This window comes from Talpa occidentalis, unplaced genomic scaffold (assembly GCF_014898055.3).
Source record: "Talpa occidentalis isolate TD23 unplaced genomic scaffold, MPIMG_talOcc4v2.1 talOcc4.5, whole genome shotgun sequence".
NCBI classification, from domain to species: Eukaryota; Metazoa; Chordata; class Mammalia; order Eulipotyphla; family Talpidae; genus Talpa; species Talpa occidentalis.
Genome location: NW_023604861.1, coordinates 126,584,769 through 126,605,153, shown reverse-complemented (window position 1 = coordinate 126,605,153; position 20,385 = coordinate 126,584,769). Strand labels below are relative to the sequence as shown.

The 20,385-nt window shown below is 54.7% G+C and overlaps 1 protein-coding gene across 2 annotated transcripts in view; it reads right to left on the bottom strand.

Moving 5' to 3' along the window:
- DNMT3A (DNA methyltransferase 3 alpha) overlaps positions 1-20,385 on the bottom strand; it is a 97,776-nt gene that overhangs the window by 56,975 nt on the left and 20,416 nt on the right. Inside the window, exons 2-3 of one of the 2 annotated variants that reach the window (XM_037528405.2) lie at positions 17,006-17,254; positions 4,164-4,268 (exon numbers count right to left, since the gene is read on the bottom strand). In XM_037528405.2, coding sequence (XP_037384302.1) covers positions 4,164-4,268; positions 17,006-17,068 — 168 coding nt within the window. In that variant the 5' untranslated portion in view covers positions 17,069-17,254. Of the gene's footprint in view, positions 1-4,163; positions 4,269-17,005; positions 17,255-20,385 lie in introns of those variants that run through there. The other variant, XM_037528406.2, reaches the window with a different exon arrangement.

Sequence of the window (20,385 nt, the reverse complement as noted above, 5' to 3'; positions counted from 1 at the left end):
TTTCCTGTTGCTGCTCCAGCTGCAAGCATCCTGGCTCTGAGGCCAGGGCTGCAGACCAACACTGCTGCCTGGTTTTAAGGTGGCCCACCTCTCTCTCCTCTGACCACCAGGCCTTCCCCAATGGCCCCAGGGCTCCCAGGTATTTGGGTCAATCACCCCCGTTATATTTTCTTTGTATGCTTTTTGGACTGGGTCTACACACTTAACAAACAGCCCTCCCTGCGTCCGCATGTCAACTTAAGGGACTGCGGATGCCCAGTCTTCCAGAGCACATGGTTGGAGTGGTGAGGAGGGAAGGGCACTGTGGCTGGCATGCGGGAGCCCAAGTCTCAATTTGCCCCTCTGAGCCTCCGTCCCTCCATCTACATGAGGAGACAGCCTCTGTTCACAGCCTGTCCTCAGGCCTGGGGTAGACAGGGCCATGGGTGGCGGGGCTAATTGTTAAATCTAGCGGAAGGGACAAGTTCTCTCCACCTGCTTTCCAACTATCTCGGATAAAAGGTGAGGTTTTGTCTAATTCCCCATCTATCAAGAAATGATGCTTTTGTAAAATGTAAAATCATGCACGTGGATGTGGCAATGGCATCAGCATGGCATGAAAGCTCCTAAACACTTATTCTCAAGGTCTGAACAGACAGGGGACAAATGGTCTCTGCAGACCATGCACCGGAACTGAGGTCTTGTCTTTCATTCTGAGTGTTCATTTTGATTCATGGTACAAGTGGGACAAAAGGGAAAACTGGCATGGGTCCCGAGGCCTGACCTGGGCTTCGTCTGCTAGACAGGCTCAGACAGTGATGGCGTCCAGGCAGGAGACACACTTTGATGTGCAGGGAGCAGCGGGAAGATGGGGCTTCTAGGAAGAGTGGTGGCTACTGAGCACCAGCGAGGGGCAGGAGGGACCCGACTGTGGGGGGCAGACAGAGCACTTCGGATCTTGTCCCACAGAAATGGAGTCCCTGGAGTCTTCAACAGAACTGTGTCATCAACTGCCTTACGTCTAACTGTGTGTGGCAGCCTGTCTCCAGCACACCAGGTTGAAAAATGAGTCTTATTTATCTGTGTGGTCTCCTCATCCTGGTAGGTACCTGGGAGATGTAAGGTGTTCTTTGTTGAGAGGAGGAAGGGCTGGAGGGGGTGGGCAGAAGGCCCTACGGGGTGGGGAGGGCTGGTCTGGGCCAGGGGGCAGCCAGCAGGAGTGAGGAGAGGGCAGCCAGGGACAGACAGACCTTGGAGGGTAAAAGGAGGAGAGAGACAAAGATTTCTTAGCCTTGGGCTGGGGGAATGTGAGGACACTAGTGGGTGCACCTCATCCTCCTGGTCCAGCTCCAGTGCTGGACATGCAGCTTTGCACAAACAACGCCCCCAGCCTTCAGCCAGGTTTTCCCTGCTTGCTCGCCAGCACCGCCCACTCGCTCCCACCTGTCGGGATCTGAGCCAACCTCCTTCCCGTGTCCAGGCTGAGCTGGATGACATGCACTCAACTGCTTTAAAGCTCCCTGGTAGGGCCTCGCTGGTGGCGCAAGGGGTTAAGTCTCAGCACTACCAAACTATCTCAGCCACTGTGGCCTGAGTTTAATTCCCCGCCAGGGAGCTGACCCACATGGTGCAGCAGACCTCTCCTGTCTCACCCGCTGCTCCCCTCAGCAGTGTATTTCACTAGATCTGCCTGTTCTGCTCCCCACTCTGTTTCTGGTGAATCCTCTCACCCCCACATCTTTGGTCTATACCCCAGCTCTTGTATGCATTAATAAATAAAATAAATATTTAAAAAAAAAAAGTTCCCTGGTAAGTTCAGTCTCAGAGCCACAGCTGCACCAGGTCCCCAAGAAACCCTCCCTGTTGAGCTCCTCCGCCAGGGAGGGGAGGAGGCCAGGGTCCTCACCTGCTCTACTGAGTGCCTATGGGTCAGGATACCATGGGCTGACTCCCGTGGCAGCACCAGCTTCCCCTCCATGGGCTCCCTTGGGGGCCAGTAAGCCCTGTGATGCCCGTTTTCTCTAGGGTCGGTCTTTCTGTTCCCCCAGGTGCTAGGGGGTCCCTTTGACAACAGTTGCCTCAGCCCCAACCCCCCAATCAGTATTGCCTTCCCCATGTTCTCTCTCATATCCTAGGGCCTCTCTGAGAGTCCAGGTGGCTGCAGATGTCACCCAGGACACAAACTGGACCACATCCAGACTATGACCTATGGAGGATGTGCACCCCTCCCACCAGGTTGGCCAGGGGCTGATGCTCGGCTCCTCTGACCTGAAAAGCCTGCTAAACACCTGCCCTGCTGGCCCCTGCAGGCTTATTACACTGACAGTCCTACATTTGGACTCTGCTGTTTGCAAGCACCCCTGGAAGTGGACAGGACGGGTAATACTGGCAGCCATATTTTACCAATGAGAAAGCATAAGTTCAGAGAGGTTTAGTAACTTGCTTAAGGTCACACAGCAGAGAAGCAGTAAATCCATGCTGTTTCTTTTGTCAAGTGAGGTTGCTGCGGCCTCGTCAAGAGGAAGGGTTTGGCCATGCAAGGCAGAGCCAGCCTTTGCTGGAGCTCTGGCTCCTCGGTGCTTGAGCCTGTAAGAGTCTCACAGGAGCCTAGGAAGAAAGCATCCTCATCATTTCCACTTTGAAAAGGGGAAAATGAGGCAGTGACTTGTTCAAGATCACAGAGGCGGCCAATGGTGGAGCAGAAAGTTAAATCCAGGCCTGCTGGACTCAACGAGAGCTTTTCCTTCCACACTGGGCCGGGCTCCAGGCCGGGGACACATGCCTCGCTGACCCTTCACCCACTCGGCATGCCCCTCTTTCTCATCATCTGTCCATCGCCTGCCCCTGGCTTCTTCGCACCCTCTTGCCCCCAGGGTTTCACCCCACTTCTCGGTGCCTTCCCTCTGAGCCCAGGGACTCACAACAATGCAGCCAAGGACTGAGGGTTTTTATTTGCTCTAGGCGATGGCTCTTGTCTCCAGGGCCTGGGCCGCGGGCACGGGTGCACATGCAGGCTAACCTGGGCTCTCACTCGGCCTGGCTCCCCTCCCACTCCAGTCTGCACCTGCTCTCCACCTTCTCCCTCAAGGTGCCCCCGGGGAAGAAGAGTGGAGGGCACCTGGGAATCTGAGTGCCCGCTGGAGTCTGCTGCAAACTGGGAATTCCCTGAAGGTCCCTGTTTTAGCATTCAACTTCACGTGAATTTTGCATTCTATGTTATAAAATGTCCATATTTGCTTTAATACTAAATTGTTTAAAATTATTTACCAGCTCAATTTCACTTCTGCCCTCCACCCCCAGCCAGAACTGGCAGTGGTGCACTGCATCCCCCGTGGCTTCCGGAACCCCTTGACCACCGGCGGGTGCAGCCTACCCACCCTCCCTCCCTCTGCCGTCCTTTTTCACTTCAGCTACCCTTCACCCGACACTCTACCCTGGGAAGAAAATCCTGTGCTGCTGAGAACATTCCCTTGAAGGGCTGAATTACAAATCCGGAGCTCCTGGCTCCCCTTACCTTCTTGCTCTGTTTCCCATTCCCAGCTGGAAGGGGCTAAAAGAAAGGAACCAGCTGTCCTTGGTGCTGGGAAATAATTACGGCTCTGCCCAGGATCAAGGCCTGAGGCCCACAGGCCTTGTCCTCTGGAGCCATTCTTATCACAGACAACCCCGGCGCTCCCTCAGCTCAGACGCAATAGTTCCCAGAAACTGGGACTCAGGGGTCACTCCCATGGGGGATACGTCCACGGAACTGAAACAGTGCCTGGTTCTTCTTACTTCCTATGGTGTTCAGGATCCCCAGATGGGGCTGACCCCAGGATGGGAGTGGGGGATTGAGAGGGAGGGGCCACTGCAGGCAGGTCAAAGCCACCTTCTAGGAACCCACCAGTCTCTCCAGCTGCCCTTACAGAGAGAAGGTAGGATCCAGGGGTCTTGGTGAAGCCCCAGCTCTATCATGATCCACAGCACGAGTTCCCTGGCCACTAGGAGTCTCCAGTTTGATGCAGCAATTAGGAAATGTGTCAGGGTCATAATGGAGTTCAAAGAATGAGGAATGTAAATGAGCTCTGCCCTGGAGGGAAGCGCCCCATTGCCTGGTCTCCACATACTGGGGTCACTGTAGCCCATATTTCGCTGTTGAGAGCGTGCACACGTGCCCATATGTGCTGGGGGATGTCACCACTTACCGGGGGGTGCTTGCGCTTCCTTCCAGGCCGTCCCACCTTCCGTGCAGTTATGCTGGGCTCTTGCCGCTCCTCCTTGCCACGGGCCTCCTCCTGCTCCTCTCCCTCCTGTGGACACAGACACAGTTCGTGAAGCCAGGGCTGGATCCAAGAAGCACATCAGTAGACACCAGACCCACCAGGCCTTCTCCCTGCTTGCCCCACCCCCACAACAGCTGATATCCAGGGCTGGACTACGTCATTCCCCCAGACAGGGATGGTCTTCGACCCAGATGGTGGAGCCTGAGCCACCTTAGAGCCCCACTTAAATATATCCGGGGTGAGGGCACCTACCCTCCAGCAGAATGTAGTGCTCCCTCCTTGTGCCCATATTTTCTGAACCACAAAATCATTATCACATGCTCTGACAAAGAATAGGCTTCTGAGAAAATATGAGAAGGAAATATTATCCAAGATCTGTAAAGAACTCAGTATACCTCAACAAGAAAATAGACAGCCCAATTAAAAAGTGGGCAGAAGAGGGGGCCTCCCTGGTGGCACAGAAGTTGAAGTCTCAATGCTATCAAGCTAGCACCAGCCACTGCAGCATGAGTTCAATCCCCAGCCAGGGAGCTAACCCACATGGCACAGCAGACCTCGCCTGTCTCACCCGCTGCTCCCTCAGCAGTGTGTTTCACTAGATCCGCCTGTTCTGCTCCCTACTCTGTCTTGGATGAATCCTCTCACACCGCCCCCCAACCCGCACCTCTGGCCTACACCCCGGTTCTTGTGTGCATAAATAAATAAAAAATAAATCTTAAAAAAAAAAGTGGGCAGAACTAAATAGAGCCTTCTCCAAGGAAGCCATACAGATAGCTAACAGCAAATGACAAAGTGCTCACTGTCACTTACGAGGGAAATGCAAATTCAAACTACAATGAGATATCACCTCACTCCAGTAAGAATGGCCCATGTCAAAAGGACCAGTAACAACAAGTATTGGAGGGGGTGGAGGAAAGGGAACCCTCATACACTTTTTTTTTTTTTTTTTAATAGAGGCATGTCTTATTTATTTATTTATTTGTTTGTTTGTTTGTTTTGTTTATACATGCACTGGGTACAGTCAGAAGCGCGGGAGGGTGAGAGAATTCACCAGAGCCAGAGCTGGGAGCAGAGCAGGCAGAAGGACCGAAGTACACTGCTGAGGGGAGCAGTGGGCGGCAGGAGAGATCTGCGCACCATGTGGGACCCTCCTCTGGTGGCCGGGGAGCAGCCGGGGATCGAACCGGTGCCGCAGAGGCTGCGGGCAGCTTCGCAACCCAGCGCTCAACCGCTGCGCCACCGGGAGGCCCAACCCTCATACACTTTGGTGGGAATGTAGACTGTTTCTCAAAATATCAAAAATAGATCCACCTGACGACCCAGAAATCCCACTCCTCAGTATCTATCCTCAGGATGCAAAAACTAATTTGAAAGGATATGTACATTCCTAAGTTCACTACAGCACGATCTACAATAACCAAGTTATGGAAACAACCCAAATGCCCAACAACAGGTGAAGGAATTAAGAAGATGTGATATATTCACAATGGAATACTACTCAGCCATTAAAAAGATGGTTTTTTGCCACATGGAACTGGAGGGAGTTATGCTAAGTGAAATAAGTCAGAAGGAAAAGACAAATATCAGATGACTTCATGCATATGTGGGATAGAGAGAAACTAATTAAGGGAACAGAAAATCAAAACCAAAACAAATCCTAGAATTCTAATTGTAGAATTGAAGCTAATTGAAAGGGAGGATGGATGAAGGGGGGCAAAGTGGGGAGGGGGTCCAACAGCCCACGGCAGAGGATCAAGGGTGTATTAACAGTGGGTGTGGTGTTGTGATATACATCTGAAGAGGTATGGACCTATACCCCCAAATCCTATACATGTTGTAAACCATGGTTACCTCAATAAAAAGACCAGTTTAAAAAAAAAAAAAAGAATTTGCTACTGGATGTCAGTTTATTTACATTAAAAAACTTATACAAGTACCCAAAATGAATGGTTACATACTTAGTGAATCACTTTTATTGAAAAATAAATTCAAAGGAAAAGTAGTATTAAATTTAGGGATGTATATTAGAAGTATGCGGACTCTTGCAGACAACAGAGGATTTTACAGCCTCTGTAAACAGTCTGTTCTGAGGCGCCTGCCATGTGGTGCTGGCATTACATATGCCTGTCACCCGGTCGGAGCATCACAGGGACCATGTCTGGGCTATCTTGGTGCTCCTCATTCACTAAGTGCTGGGCCAGAAGTTTGGTTTTGTTACCCCTCACCCTGTGGCTGCTCTGGCAGGGCCTTGCAACACTGTCTCCTGGGGCACTCAGACAGAAATCTAGAAAGTCCTCTTGCCTTGCTGTTCCAGGCTGGCCACAAACCACCCACAAGGCCCTTTTGAGTCAATTGTCTCCAGCATGACTAATCACAAGCAGAAACAAGGCTGGAAAAGGACCCTGATCCAGAAAAGGGACCCAGCATGCCCCGCAAGAGGTCAGGAGTGAAGACAGCCTCTCAGCCCTCCCGGGAGGGCACCACCCCAGAACAGGGTTGGTGGCATGGGAAGGAAAGGAAGGGTGAACAGGTTTCCAGGGGATTGCATCGAGACGGTCCTCCCCTTCTCACTCAACTTTCATTTTCTGTGATTTCAAAATAGCTTGTGGTTTGCCGCATTCATTCTCAGGTGATGGTGGGACATGCAGATGGAAACCTTCTGTGACCATCGTAGACATTACGCCAACGGAAGAACGGCCCCGGCCCTCCATCACTGTCCATTTGCGGCACGTCTGTGGGCCAGACCCGTCTAGGAGGGAGCCTCAGGGACGTGGCAGACGAGGCTCCGGGAGTCCTCCAGAGACATGCCAAGTGGAAGAGTCACAGACACACCAGGCCTGGCACCAAGGGGAGGCTATGGTCAAGGCGGAGGGCGGGAGGAGGATGCCAGCGTACTGTGGGGAGAGGAAGGAGAGAGGTGCCCATCCAGGAGGCCAAAGTCCTCAGATGCAAAGAAGCTGAGGACAAAGCGGTTTGGCTAGGGGTGGTAGCACTGACCTTAGCGCAGCCAGTAAACTGTGCAGGGTGACATGGCCCTGAGAACCAAGGAGTTAGAGGGACAGTTTGAAGAGCCCAGCTGAGAATGATCTGGAAGAGAAGGCAAGGGGGAGCCCACTGCCAATCTGTGGACATGAGGGGAGAGTTCAGGGTGAAGAGAGAGGCTGACAGCAGAACTGAAGATCCTTGAGTGGCTCTTTTTAGGAGACCATGGCAGAGAAGCAGTGAGGACAGAAAGGCCACAGGGGCACTCTGGGAAAGCCCTGGAAGCCTGGGCTGAGGGTGCCCCATGAGGGGCCAGGCCTGCTGGTTCTGAGTTGTCTTCGAAGACCCCACAAACACCCCTACTTAAGAAAAGATCGCTTGGGTCCCACAGAGAAGTATGGGCAAGGCAGTTTAATATTTGTGAAGGTTCCTGTTGGATCTACATAACAAAAATGAACTTCAGGCTGAGATGGGACCTTTCATGTCCCCACTGCTGCAAAATGGGCACATTGCAAAATGGTCAGTGCTCCTTCTGACCAGGTCACTCTGCGTGTACAGAACAATCAGAGCCAAGGTAAGGTCTCGGAAAGGCACAGGGCCTAGAACAAATCAGTGGGGTCTGGGCCCCGTTTGTCCACTTGCTAGTTAAAGACCAGTACCTCTTGGGCCTCAGTTTCCTTGTACATAAAATGGGGGTATCCACACACATTAAGTGTCAGGCCTGTTATAGGCACTGGGGATGCAGCAGTGAACGAAACAGGGAAGGGGGCAGACCTTGTGTTTATCTGACCTACATGTGGTGCCCACTTGTCCCAGGGAAGAGGGCTAACATTCCCGGGCAGCAGGAAGCCACCCGACCCAGACTAGCTGGGAGCACTAGGCCAGGCCAGGCAGAGCCTCTGCCCATGCTGGGAGGCTGGGCCCCTATGCCTGGAGAGCACAGGGCAGCAGGCAAGAGGGGGTGTCTGAAAAGACTGACTGCCCAGAAATTCTGGGCTCTGAACAATTTCTTGAACAAACTGCATTTGTCAGAAAGGACTACACCCACTGTCCTAATGTGGATTCTGAACAGTTTAATATTTGTGAAGGTTCCTGTTGGATCTACATAACAAAAATGAATTTTTGTTCATTTTTGTTCAAAGGTGTGAACAGCAACCAGAGCCCCTGATCAGCAAAAGGGACCACAGTTACCAGGCCCAGATGGCCTCAAAACAGACACTTGATGTTTCTGACTTCCCTTGGCACATAACAGAAGGCTTGGGGTGGGGGGTCCCTGATCAGCAACCCCGGTGCAGTCTGCAGACTTGCTGTAATTCCTTGCTCAGGTGCTCTGCCTGGGGCATAAGGGATATCAACACAGCTTCCCCACTGAATGCAGTTCAGTGCAACACACCCCAGGAGGAAGGGGGAATCCCCTGACGCCCCCACACCTGTCCAGGGCCTGGTGGGTTGAGAGTGTAGTGATCACGAGGGCAGGCTGCGGTACCAGGCCTGCGTGTCCAGCTGACGTGGGGCTAGGCGCTTTACGCCCTGTCCAGCACGCAGGCCCAGCTCATGCCTGTAGAAACCAAGTCTCCGTGAGAGAGGGGTCAGCCCTGCATCTGGGTGTGAGTGGCAGAGGCCCATGCCCTTCTTGTCAGGCTCGACTTTGGGAAAAGCATGTCATTTTTGGCCAACGTACATTCTTCCATGATGAAGCCGCAATCGCCAGGCAAAGAGGACAGCTCCTATCTGGGCTGTCTGAGTCCCAGTGCAGCAGTAAGTTAGGGGGATAACACACTGAGAAGGGTGAGCAGGTGGCACAGGGGGCCCCCCCAAGGAGGCGTGTCAAGTAGCTCATTCCTGAATCTGTCTCGGGGCCTTTTTCATTCAGTATCTTTGCTAATGGGTCGAGCAAAGGAATGTAAAATATGCTTATCAAATTTGTAAGGAGCCCTGAATTAGGAGGCATCCCTAATCCCGGGAAAGGGAGGAATCTGACCCTCGGTGACTTGGAGCAGCTGGGGGAACAGTAACAAATGCAGCAGGAAGGGATTTGAGCCCAGGCTGGTTTCTTCACCTGTCAGGGGGACTGAATTATCAATCCGGCAGTGAGGGTTGATGGAGAGGGGGCAGAAAATCCAGTTGGGTGGGCTTCAGAGAGGGTGGGGAGAGGCTGGCCTTTAGTTAACTTCTCTGAGTCTTACCTTCCTCACCTATGCAATGGGGATAATAATATCTACTTCACAGCAATGCTCTAACAATTACCTGAGGTAACGCTGAAAGCTGATATGTGATAGTCACTCAAGAATTGCTAACTGATCAGAACTACCCCCCAAAGTGCACCCCTCCCTCCCGGCCCCACACTCTCCCTGTGCCAATTCCAGCTCAGCCCCCTGCATATGCAGCTGTCACTCAGCCAGAAAACCCCCTCTGGCTGGTACCAAGGCAGTGAGGCCTGGAGCACTGGGGCTTCATGAAGTGTCCAAAAGGCAAAGCTGATTAGGTCACTAGGCGGCGGAGCTTCAGTCCTAGCTGAGAGGGTTCCCAGAGACCTGCAGGTCCAGGCCAAGCTCCTTAGCCCAAGTGAACGAAGGCCCCCACTACCTGGCGGGCTGCCATGGTCTCCTCTCCACCCTGCTTTCTTCCCACCCTGCACAAACTGACCACACCAGGTGCAAAGGCGGCCGCTTCCCTCCCCAGCGCCTTGGCATAAATACCCCATGTCCCAACCACCTTCCCCTCAGGTTGGCCAGCAAACCCTTACTTTTCCAGCCTCACTTCCTTGATTCCCTTCTCCTGGGCCCCCTCCTCTAATCGCCTTACCAAGCCAGAAAGTCCTCCTACAGAGCCCTTGACTCCATGCCGCTGCCCTGTCCTGGCCAGGCTGTGAGCAACTTAAGAGACTGTGTTTTATCCCCCTGGACATTCCCAAGGCCTAGATCGATACACCGGGCGCAGGACATGAGTGACATCACACAGCAGGCGTTCAATAAACGAATCCACACACGCTGAGAGAGGCGCACACGCCAACTCTCTCAAATACAACTGGTGCTGCCCTGGGTCTCACGGCTCCAAATCAGGAAACAGGACAACGAAAACATACCTTCTAGGCTTAAACATAATGATGTCACCTTACACTCACGTAACTCTTTCCAGCTTTCAAAGCACCTTCATGTTTGGTGGCCTGTTCGATTAGCAGCTACGATCAGCCGTTCTAAACTTCTGCGCGATGGTCTGACCTACATTTTCACATGGCTCACTGGGTGGATTATTTTAAGCTACATACAACTTCTCTTTCTGATGAGTTGGGCTATGACAATGATAATCTCTCGCATTTGTACAGCTCATAGTAATTAACAAAGTACTTTCACATATGTTATTTCACTTTATTCTTGCACTTTTCAGAAAGTAGAGCTTTCCCACTACACAGGCTGGAATCTGAAGCTCAGAGAGGTGATCGAATTTGCAGAGATGAGGGAGTTGGGAAGAGAGGCCTTTAGAACCCAATGTTAGGGCCTCCTTGGTGGCACAAGGGGTAAAGCACAGTGCTGTGAAGCTATCCACAGCTTCTGCAGCATGGGTTCGATCCCTGGACGGCCAGGGAGCTACCCAAGTGGCACAGCACAACTCTCCTGTCTAGGCCGCTGCTCCCCTCAGCAGTGTATTTCAGTCCATCTGCCTATTCTGTTCCCCACGCTGTCTCCAGTGAATCCTCTCATCCCCTGCACCTCTGGCCTGTACCCCAGTTCTTGTATGAATAAATAAATAAATCTTTTTTAAAAAGAACCCAATGTTAGATCTCTGGATTCCCAAGGGTGTTGCCACCATAGTAGGCCACTACACCCTCCTATGTCACACACACATGCATACTCACATACACAGTGAACCCGAGGGAACATCACTCACTGGCATTTATATGCACACACTCACACACAACTGTCTAGGGTCTCAGGCCTAGACTCAGGACCCCTCCCAGGCGCTCCCCCAGAGACAGCCAGCCAAATTTGCTCTCTTCCCAACACACACCAGATGCTACTGACCCAGCATCCACTGAGCAGGTGCCTCAAGTTGGCATCTGAGTAGAGGGGATGAGCTTGCCGGATCTGCTCAGCCACGCCCAGTGCCCCCACCCCCTCCCTGGGACAAGACGCATGTGCAGCCTGGGCCAGCTGGCTGGCTGCTCTCTCAGGACCTGGCTGTGGAATTCAGTGAAAGGGACTGGCCTCTCCGCCGGGGGTGTGAGCCATGACAGGGCCGGATTCCCATAGCTGCAGCCACAGGACCTGCACAGCCCCCCCCACACACACACTCACGCACCCCTGGCTACAGGCTGCACCACCAGGGGCACCAGGAATCACTATGGATGCTCACACTTCTAGGCTCCCACTCTGAATGACCTCAGTCACCTCCCCAAGGCTCATCAGCCCATTTTTCATTATTCAACAATATTCATTAGCAGCTTAGTCTGTGTCCTATAACTATAGATGAAAGCCTCTCTAAAGACTGTACTCCTGCAAGGCAGCAGCCCTGTCCTGTTGGCCCCCCATGTTCCCACAGTTCCCTTCCCCTGGAGTACCTGCACACAGGGTACCCACACACAGCAGGCAGGGTACCTGCACACACAGGGTACCTGCACACAGCAGGAGCTCCAAGAATGCCAAGTGGCTGGAAACAGTCGTGCCTGAGGGGTTTCCCAGACCCTCCTCCACAGCCTACATGACACACTGGGGCCTCAAGTCATCCATGAAGACTCCAGCAAGCACACCCCTGCCCCCCCACCACACACACACACACACACACACACACACACACACACACACACACACGGCAGCCCAGCAGGGTCACCTTGGTGGTGGAGGGGCAACTGTGAGACCAGTCCTGTGGGTGTGCTAAAAAATATTTATTGAGCACCTACTGTGTACTGCATATAAAGATAAGCAAATAGGGAACTCGGTTTAGAGGGGAAGACATGTTAACCAATGAGTTCCTGACACTGCGCCAAGGGCCAGAGGGACTGAGCCCACCACCCTGCTAGCAGCCATCTCTGCAGGCCCCAGGCCTACTCATAGTCTCTCCTTCAGCTGCCCACCCAGGCTCTGCACAGTCTGATCCTTCCCCCACCCTCTACCCCTGGGGACCCTTGCTTGATAGAGACAAAGACTCCAGATGAAACAACTTCGTAGCAAGTGACCTTTCTAAGACTTAACCTTAACCTCTCTAAGGCTCAACTCTTCATCTGTGAAATGGAGGCAATGACACAGACCCTTCCTGGGTGACTGTGAAGATTAAGTTAAATGCCAGACAAAGGAAACTCCTTTACATGCCCTTTCCTGTTGTGGGAACGTTGAATGGGACGATTCTGAGTAATGCCCTGTGGTGCTCCACAGAGCCAGCTGCAGGGCATGACCAGGTGCCCAGTCCAAGTGCCAGAAAAGAAAAGTGCCAGAAAAGAAGGGCATCTCCCCACTTCTCAGCCACCCTAAGATACCTACTCAGCTCAGTTCCCCGCCAGGCCCTGTGGGCAGGGATGGGCTACGTCCTTAGACCGGCCGTTGAGGGTGTGAGGGACCCAAGCGACCTAGGGCCCAGCCGTGGCCCCTCACCTCGGTCTCTAAAGTGGACACAGCTTTGCCCTCCAAAGTTAGGGCTTCCTGCCACTTGCCTTGGCTTTGCTTCTTTTTGATGGGTGAGGGGAGATAGGAGATCAGGCCTGCCTACACCTGCAGACCGGAGAGAAACAACCTTCCTTCCGCGTGTGGGTTCCAGCAGACTTTAAACCCATGCCATTCACCCCCTCCTGCGTTTTCCACACTCTCCTCCTATGCCCCTGCGATCCCTAGGGCTGTAGCAGATGTAGGTAGATGGGTAGGTAGGTCAGTAGGCAGGCTGACAGAAAGAGACAGATCTAGATAAGTTATCCTAAATAAATCATGACTAACAACACACGCTTGGTCCCTGGAGCTCAGGCCACAGACGCACACACACCATTCCGCGGAAGCCTCTCATTGCTCTGCAAGGGGCACCCAGCTGAAGTACACTGAGAGACTAGATTCAGACACAATCTGTCTCCAGAGCCCAGGGATTCCCACTCGAGACTGTGCGGACCACATGTCATAACATTGAACTCAGAGAGCCTGACGCTAAACACGGTCAGCTCAGGCGTGGGCAGTGTTTACGTCCCTGCACCGTGTGCCAGGCAGCCAGCAGACTCCACCCAGCTAAAAATGGACATGTCATCTGACAAGAGTGTTCCTGAAGAGGGCAGGTAGAGCTGCTGCTTCTGTAGCTGCTTAAATGGGATGACACTTAAACGACCCCTATTATGACTCTTGCACAGACAAGAGCCAACCCTAAGTGACCCTGCGGGCACTCAAGGGCAGTGAAGGCATCTTTCATGAGACAGAATAATGTAGAGCACCTACCTTATGGAGGAGTTGCAAGAATAGAGCAAGACAATGCAAGAGTGGAGCTTCAAAGAGCGCCTGGCAGACAGTCAGCTCTCACTGTGTGTTGGCCAGAGTCACCCGGGCCAGAGGAAAGGCGGAACACAGAATCAGGGGCCAGCTGAGGCCTGAGCTCCTGGCCAGGGTCTAGTTCATATCTGGGGACCTGAGGAGGTCCTTGCAGCCACAGGCTTGGAATGTTCCTGGTCTCCTTTCTTGCTCCCTCTACGCTCTTCCTCCTCTCCACACAGCACCTGGCACCTACCTCCATGATCCTCTCTAAGCCAGGACTGCAGCTCCCCATCCATCTCCCACAAAGTTAGCTCCCCTCCCTCTGCTGTGGCCACATTTACCCAAAACCAGACTCCTCCCCACCTTCCCAAGCAGCCACCCTCCTGCCCACCATGTGGATGGCATAATGGAGGAGGCTGCAGAGAGAGAGGACCCCCCACCTACAGAGATCTTTCTCTGTGTTTCCTGACACAAATGTGGCCATCTTGCCCATCACCCACAGCTCTGCACCCTGCCTGCTTGATTCCGGGCTCTGGGATTATTCTGCAGAGGAGGGATCTTCTCTGCTCTCATCTTCCTTCCCATCTACTCACAAATTACTTCCTGCGCACCTACTCTGTGCTAGTCCAGGCCCTGAAGATGCACAGGGGGCTCAACCACTGGGGCCATGCCCTCCAGGAACAGCAGTGGGCCGGGGACCATCCACATAGCACTTTTCACTCTTCTAGAGGGCCTGCTAAAGCCCCATCTGATTCAGCAGGTCTGGGGTGTTTGCAACTGGTGCTGCTGGTCTAGGGAATAGATTTTGAGAACGGCTCATCCCCCGGGAACTGAAGCAAGGGCTTGGATTGGAGAGGAGAGAAATGCAGGGACAGCACGCGCAGAGGAAACAGTATAAACAAAGGCCTGGCCGCTCCAGGAAGTAAAGGGACATGGAGGCTGGAAGGGCACGTGGGGCTAGGCCAGGCAGGGAAGGGGCCAGTAGGAGGCCACACCCCTTCCCTCTGGCTCACCAAACAGTTCCTCTGTGCCAGGTGCTCCTGGCAACTCTGCCAGGTTCTTTGGGCTGCAGCCCAAGCCTGTCTTCCCTTCTGCAGCTACGCGGCCGCTCTGCCCCAGGCCTGGCTTTCACGGGCTGCCGTGGGCGGCTGTCAGTGTCTCTACCCGCCCTCCCGGGCAGCTCCCCCGGGAGTGTGCCAGGTGAGCCAGCATGCGCCCTGTGGGTGTGGGCGGCTGGGGCGGAGCGCCCGCCGTGCCCGGCCCCTCTATCGGTGGCATCTGGGGCTGGGTGTGTGTTTGTTGCTGCCTGAGCCAGAGCAGTTACTATGCGTCGGTAATAATAGCAGTCATAATCCCTCATAATTGGACCAGACTTTGCTGTCTGCAGGGCACTTCCCTGCCCATGACCTCATCTGACTTCCACAACCACCCTGTAAAACAGGCGCAGCTAGAGCTGGAGCCCCATTTCACAGCCGCACAAACACGAGCCTAGAGGGCCTGGAGTCACAGCTACAGAAAGCAGCATCATGAGCCTGGGACCTGGCACTTCTGGCCCCTGATGCCATGCTTGCTCTGCCCTAAACAGAGGGCCCGGGCGCTGCTCTCGGGAGGTAGCGGGCTCTGCTGCCCCGGGTGCAGGGTGCGGCAACGGAAGGAGACTGGCCTGGCTGTCCCACCTTCCCCACGGCGGGAGGCAGCTGACCCAAACTGCAAGTGTGTGGAAGTAGAGCTGTGTCAGCACCAGCGAGGACATAGGCAGGAGGGGGCAGGGTCACCTAATCCAACAGTGAAGCAAAGCCAGGCTCACAGAGGGGAGGGAATTATCCACGGCCACAGCTGTCACTCGAGAGCACAGGTGGCCGCAGGTGGGCCTGACACTATAGCGATAGGCGGCATCCCAGGCGGGGGTAGCCCAGAAGGCCAGGGGTATAACCTCAACTGTCTGTTCTTTTTCGATGGGGTCAAAAAGGGACTGAGCTGTACCCCTATGAGCCCTGCCCAGTGACCACAGCATGCATTTTTTTCCCCCGCTTGCTGGGTGCACACCCCACTGCACTCTGCAGGGTTCAGGCTGGGAAGTTAAGCGTCTGGGCTTCACGCGCATGCGTGTGTGTGTCCCTACCAGGACCCAAGTGGGGAGGGGGGAGGCTCTGATCCGGTAGGCAGAGATCCGGCTCTCATCCAGACCTGCTGCCAAGTCCGGGGCCCAGCTTCCTCATCTGTAAACTAGGGCCGCCTGTGCTTGCCCCACTGTTGGAAGGGTTATCCCCAAACGGATCGAAAACGGAGCCACACTCTTAAGGATAAGCCAGCCCAGGACATGGCCGAGCCCACCTGTGGGGGGTGAGCAGGGAGAGATGTCAGAGTCGCCCCAGGTGAGCTGATGTTCCTGAGTGCCCCAGTGCCCCGCATCCATGCTGGTTCCAGAAGGGTGAACGGTGCCTCATGAGCATGCTCTGCTACTCCCAGACACCACCTACCAACACCTACCACCACCCCTCACCCCGCTCAGGGGAAGCAGAACATGCAGGAAACTGTGGGGACAAAGGGACAAAAGATAGGACACCCTAAGAAGGCTGGTGGCCATCACGGCCTCCCCAGAAGGGCAACAGTGGAGTTCCACGGATGGGGGAAGGGAAGCAGGGCCTAGGTGTTGCACGAGTGGGGCTTTGCCTGCAGATGACACAGCCTGTCCCCAGGCAGCCGATCCAGACCCAGTAGGGCTCCAGTTGTGATGTCCTAACTGACTTGTGCTCCTCCTGGAGTTCGGCAGAAAGCTCACCCCATGGGGCTCTGCAGACAAGGAGGTCACCAGTTCCATGATCAGCAGTGACACAGTCTTGGTTGGGGGTGGGGGCAGGAAATCATCATCTCCACAAGCCTGGCGTCACCCAGCGGACTGCAGTGTGCCTGCGTGTCTGTGCAGGAGGGGGAGCCCGCCTGCTGGCAGCCTCGTGTCTAGCGTTCCCCCACCCAACACCACACACAAAGCTTGTCTTTGGCCTCCCAGAAAGTACCGAACACTAAACAGGAGGGCAGCTAGTAAGAGGCTGACCCCCACAGGGGTCAAGTCAGGGACCCTCCCTCTGCAAGTCTGACCCCTCCCAACCACACAGCTCTGGGGGTTCTAAGCGCTTGGGTCCAGGAGCCTGACTGCTGGGCTCCAACTCCTGCTCCACCACCAGGATTTAACCTCTTCAAGCCTGTTTCCTCATGGCCAGAGTAAGACGCCAGTTCTCCCCACAGCCTGTGCAAGGACTGAGCACAGCTGAGCTGCCATTACTTGGAGAAGGGCCCTTCCCTCCCTGGGTGCCCTTCCCTCCCCAGGGGTGGTCAGCTGCTCACCTTGCGGTCCTCGTCCCGCTCCGGAGCGGAGCTGCTGGTGTCCCCGGGGCCGCTGGAGGGCATTGCGGGCAGCTGGGTGGTGGGAGGCAGGCTGGGGCTGTGCGGGGCTGGGGGACTGCTTGGCTTTGGGGAAGGAATTATCGTGGTCTTTGTAAGCGAGAGTTAAAACTTAGACATAGATCCTGGTACTGAGCCCTCCAGTGAAACTGCCTCAGGCTGCCTGTGATTTTTGGCTTCTGATGGTTCCACCTGTAGGGAAAGAGAAAAGGGGTGAGCAGGGCAGGGCACCCCCAAACCCAGGTCCCAACTAACTCCCCATACCCCCTGGAATAAGGCCTTCTACCCAGGACCACGGTGGTCTGTGAGGCCTATCCTCCAATCCCACCCTTCCCAGCTCACCGGCAACTCAGGCCAGCCCAGCCCCCTGGAGGGCAGGGAAACTGAGGCAGGCTCGGCTGGCTGGCTGGCACAACACCTGCTGATTTCCCTCAGGTCGCCTCCTGCCTCTGAGGCAGCAACAGTCTCCCCAGGCCTCTGCGTTGCTGTGGTACAGTGGGTGCCACTTCTGGGACTTCCAGTTGCCTCCCACCTCCTCCCTTCTCTTCATTCATGTCTGTTCTTTCCTTTGAAAGCTTCCCGCACCCTCCCTCCCACCCCAGCCACCCCCCTGGGAAATCCCAGAGGTCCCAGACAGGCTACATTTTCCTTCTAATCTGTCCTCCCCACACGCCCCCACCCCCACACCACTCCCACCACGTGGAGGAAGTGAGCGTCAGTCACAGGATGTAGTGAAATGAATGTCACCTCACTTTAGGACCAGCGCCTGGGCCCGCAGAAAGCTTGGTTGTACTCAGGCTGTGGCCAGGCTGAAGGCCTGGGGTTACAGAGCTGTCAGAGCCCGCCCTGGAAGGTAGAGGCCACAGCCCAGGCCACACTGAGGGAGGAGGTGAGGCCGCTCTTGCCCCCGCCCCATTAAATAGCCCCATTTGCCTTCGGAAACTGGTGGGCTTGAGGAAGCCCTACTAACCCACAAAGCTGAATTTTAGGGGCTTTTCACCCTCCCTGCTTCAGGTGTGGGCCTCAAGCCAGTGAAATAACAAAGCCTGCGCGCCTCGGGCCTCAGCTGGGGGTGGGAGTATTGCAGCTTCAACTCTCTTCACTCAGAAACAGTTCTCCTGCTCCCCACCCCAGGAGGAGACCTGGCCAAACCCCTCCAGAGCGCCAGAGATTGGCAGGAGAAGGAAAGTGGGAGGCAGGTTGGATCTGGGCCCACCCACACCCTTCCCCTTTCAGTTCCCGGTTCTGCTTTCCCCAGCTCCCCCTCCCTCTTGAGCCTCTTCTCCCATCCCCCTCCAGCCAAGGCTCCCTGGAAAACCAGGAACCAGAGAAAGCACAGGCTTGGGTCTCCCAAGGGTGCAGCCCCTTCTCTAGGGTGGGTGCCTGGCTAGGAGGTGGGTGGCCCAGTCCTGGCTCTGTCCCTGGTATGGAGGAGGGCACTGGAGCTGGGAGGAGCCATGTAGGGCCAGGACAGGAGAAGTGCTCTAAGTGAAAACCCAGACAGATGGAAAGCAGCCCAGAGGTGAGCCCAGGTGTAGCGCACACCTTTGGAGGTGTTCTTAACACAGTGCTGGGCTCCTTGCATGTCTGTGCCCACAAACACAGTGAGTAGATGGCAGCAGTGAGAGGGGCTCCGGGGTCGGAGTCTGTGCTGAGCGTGTGATGGGCCTTCCTCACTGGGCCGCTACTAGTGCTACCGCTCCCCCAGTTCACAGTTGAATCTAAGGCTCTACAAGTTGAGTATCTGTCCACATTCCATGTCAAGGCGGAGGCTTGAACCCAGATCTTCAACGCTAAGGCTGAGGAGGTCTCTATCAAGCCTGACCCCCCAATTGAGACCACCGCACAAAACAACTATGAGGGCCCATTAGAGACCTAGTCCAACTCTGAGCCCCTGGAGGCCTCCAGCTGCCCTTAGTCAGTGACTCTCCTCACGGCCCCCCTCAGGTGTCAGCACAAACATCCCCCTTCGCCCCCACATCAAAACCTTTAAAAGGAGGCGGAAACGAAGAGAGGCAGAGTCAGGCGGGAAAGAACACTGACCCCAAAGTCAGCAGAGGTGGGTTCTGCTCCTGACTGGGGCTTATCTGGCCCATAGTTTCCTCATCAGTGAAATGGGGGAGCTGGACTAGATGAGTGTAATGGGGGATTTTGATTAGATGATCTTCTGGCTTGGGCTGGGCTCTGCCCTGCCTTACTATTGCAGGCCTCAAGGGCAAAGAGGGAGAGCAGACAAGGCTGGGACGTGGTCAGCAGCTGCGAGGGTCCCTAACCTGAGACTTGAGACCCACGCACAAAGTCAGAAGTGGATTACTCCCTGCCAGATGTTTGTTTCAGTGCTGCCCTAAGGCCTAGAAATATGCAGGAGGCTTCTGTGAGGGAAAAAAAACACTTTCAGCTTTTGCTACTGGTTGCCAGTGAGAAGAGGAAGGAAGCAGGAGGAAAAGGTCAAACATGACAAGGCGTTGACCCCAAGTAGAGACACCCCAAAAAGGAAAGAAATGCTCTTCCTCCTCCCTTTCCCCGCCACATGCAACACCACTCTTCCTCCTCACTCCCTCCATGTAAGACCCTAATATCTGAGCGGCATACACTGTCATCACAGAAAACTCAACTGACCTGGGCCCGTCTTCAGGGGCCTTTGTGTTACTCCATGGACCAGTATGTCAGTGAGTGTCCCTCAAAATCACCCGCGGACATTGAAAACCACCCAGCACGTGGCTGGGCAGACCGTGCACAACAACGCCAGGAGCTCACTGTGAGGGGCAGGTCCAGATTCTGCTTCCCACAGCACTTCCCGTCAGCCCTCAGGAACCTCCTTCTCTCAAGCAGCCCAGGTGAGGGGTGTACCCTGTCCACCATGGGGGTCCTTCCCCAAACACCAAGCACAGTCCAACATCTGCTCCTGACATCAAGGCCTCCTCCCCACCCAGGCCTCAGGCCACACCATGCAAACTGGCACCAAAGAAAAATCCTTGCCAAGCACACGGCGCCCATGACCAGCAGCTTTTATTTTCTTCCTTATATGTTTAGCTTTTATTTTCTTCCTTATATGTTTACCCTCCACAGTGGCCGTGAATAATATTTATAACAACAACTTCAAAATTTTTTAAGGAATCGGGCCTCCCCGGTGGCGCAGCGGTTGGGCGCTGGGTTGCGAGGCTGCCCGCGGCCTCTGCAGAGCCGGTTCGATCCCCGGCTGCTCCCCGGCCACCGGAGGAGGGTCCCACAGGGCGCGCAGACCTCTCCTGCCGCCCGCTGCTCCCCTCAGCAGTGTACTTCGGTCCTTCTGCCTGCTCTGCTCCCCGCTCTGGCTCTGGTGA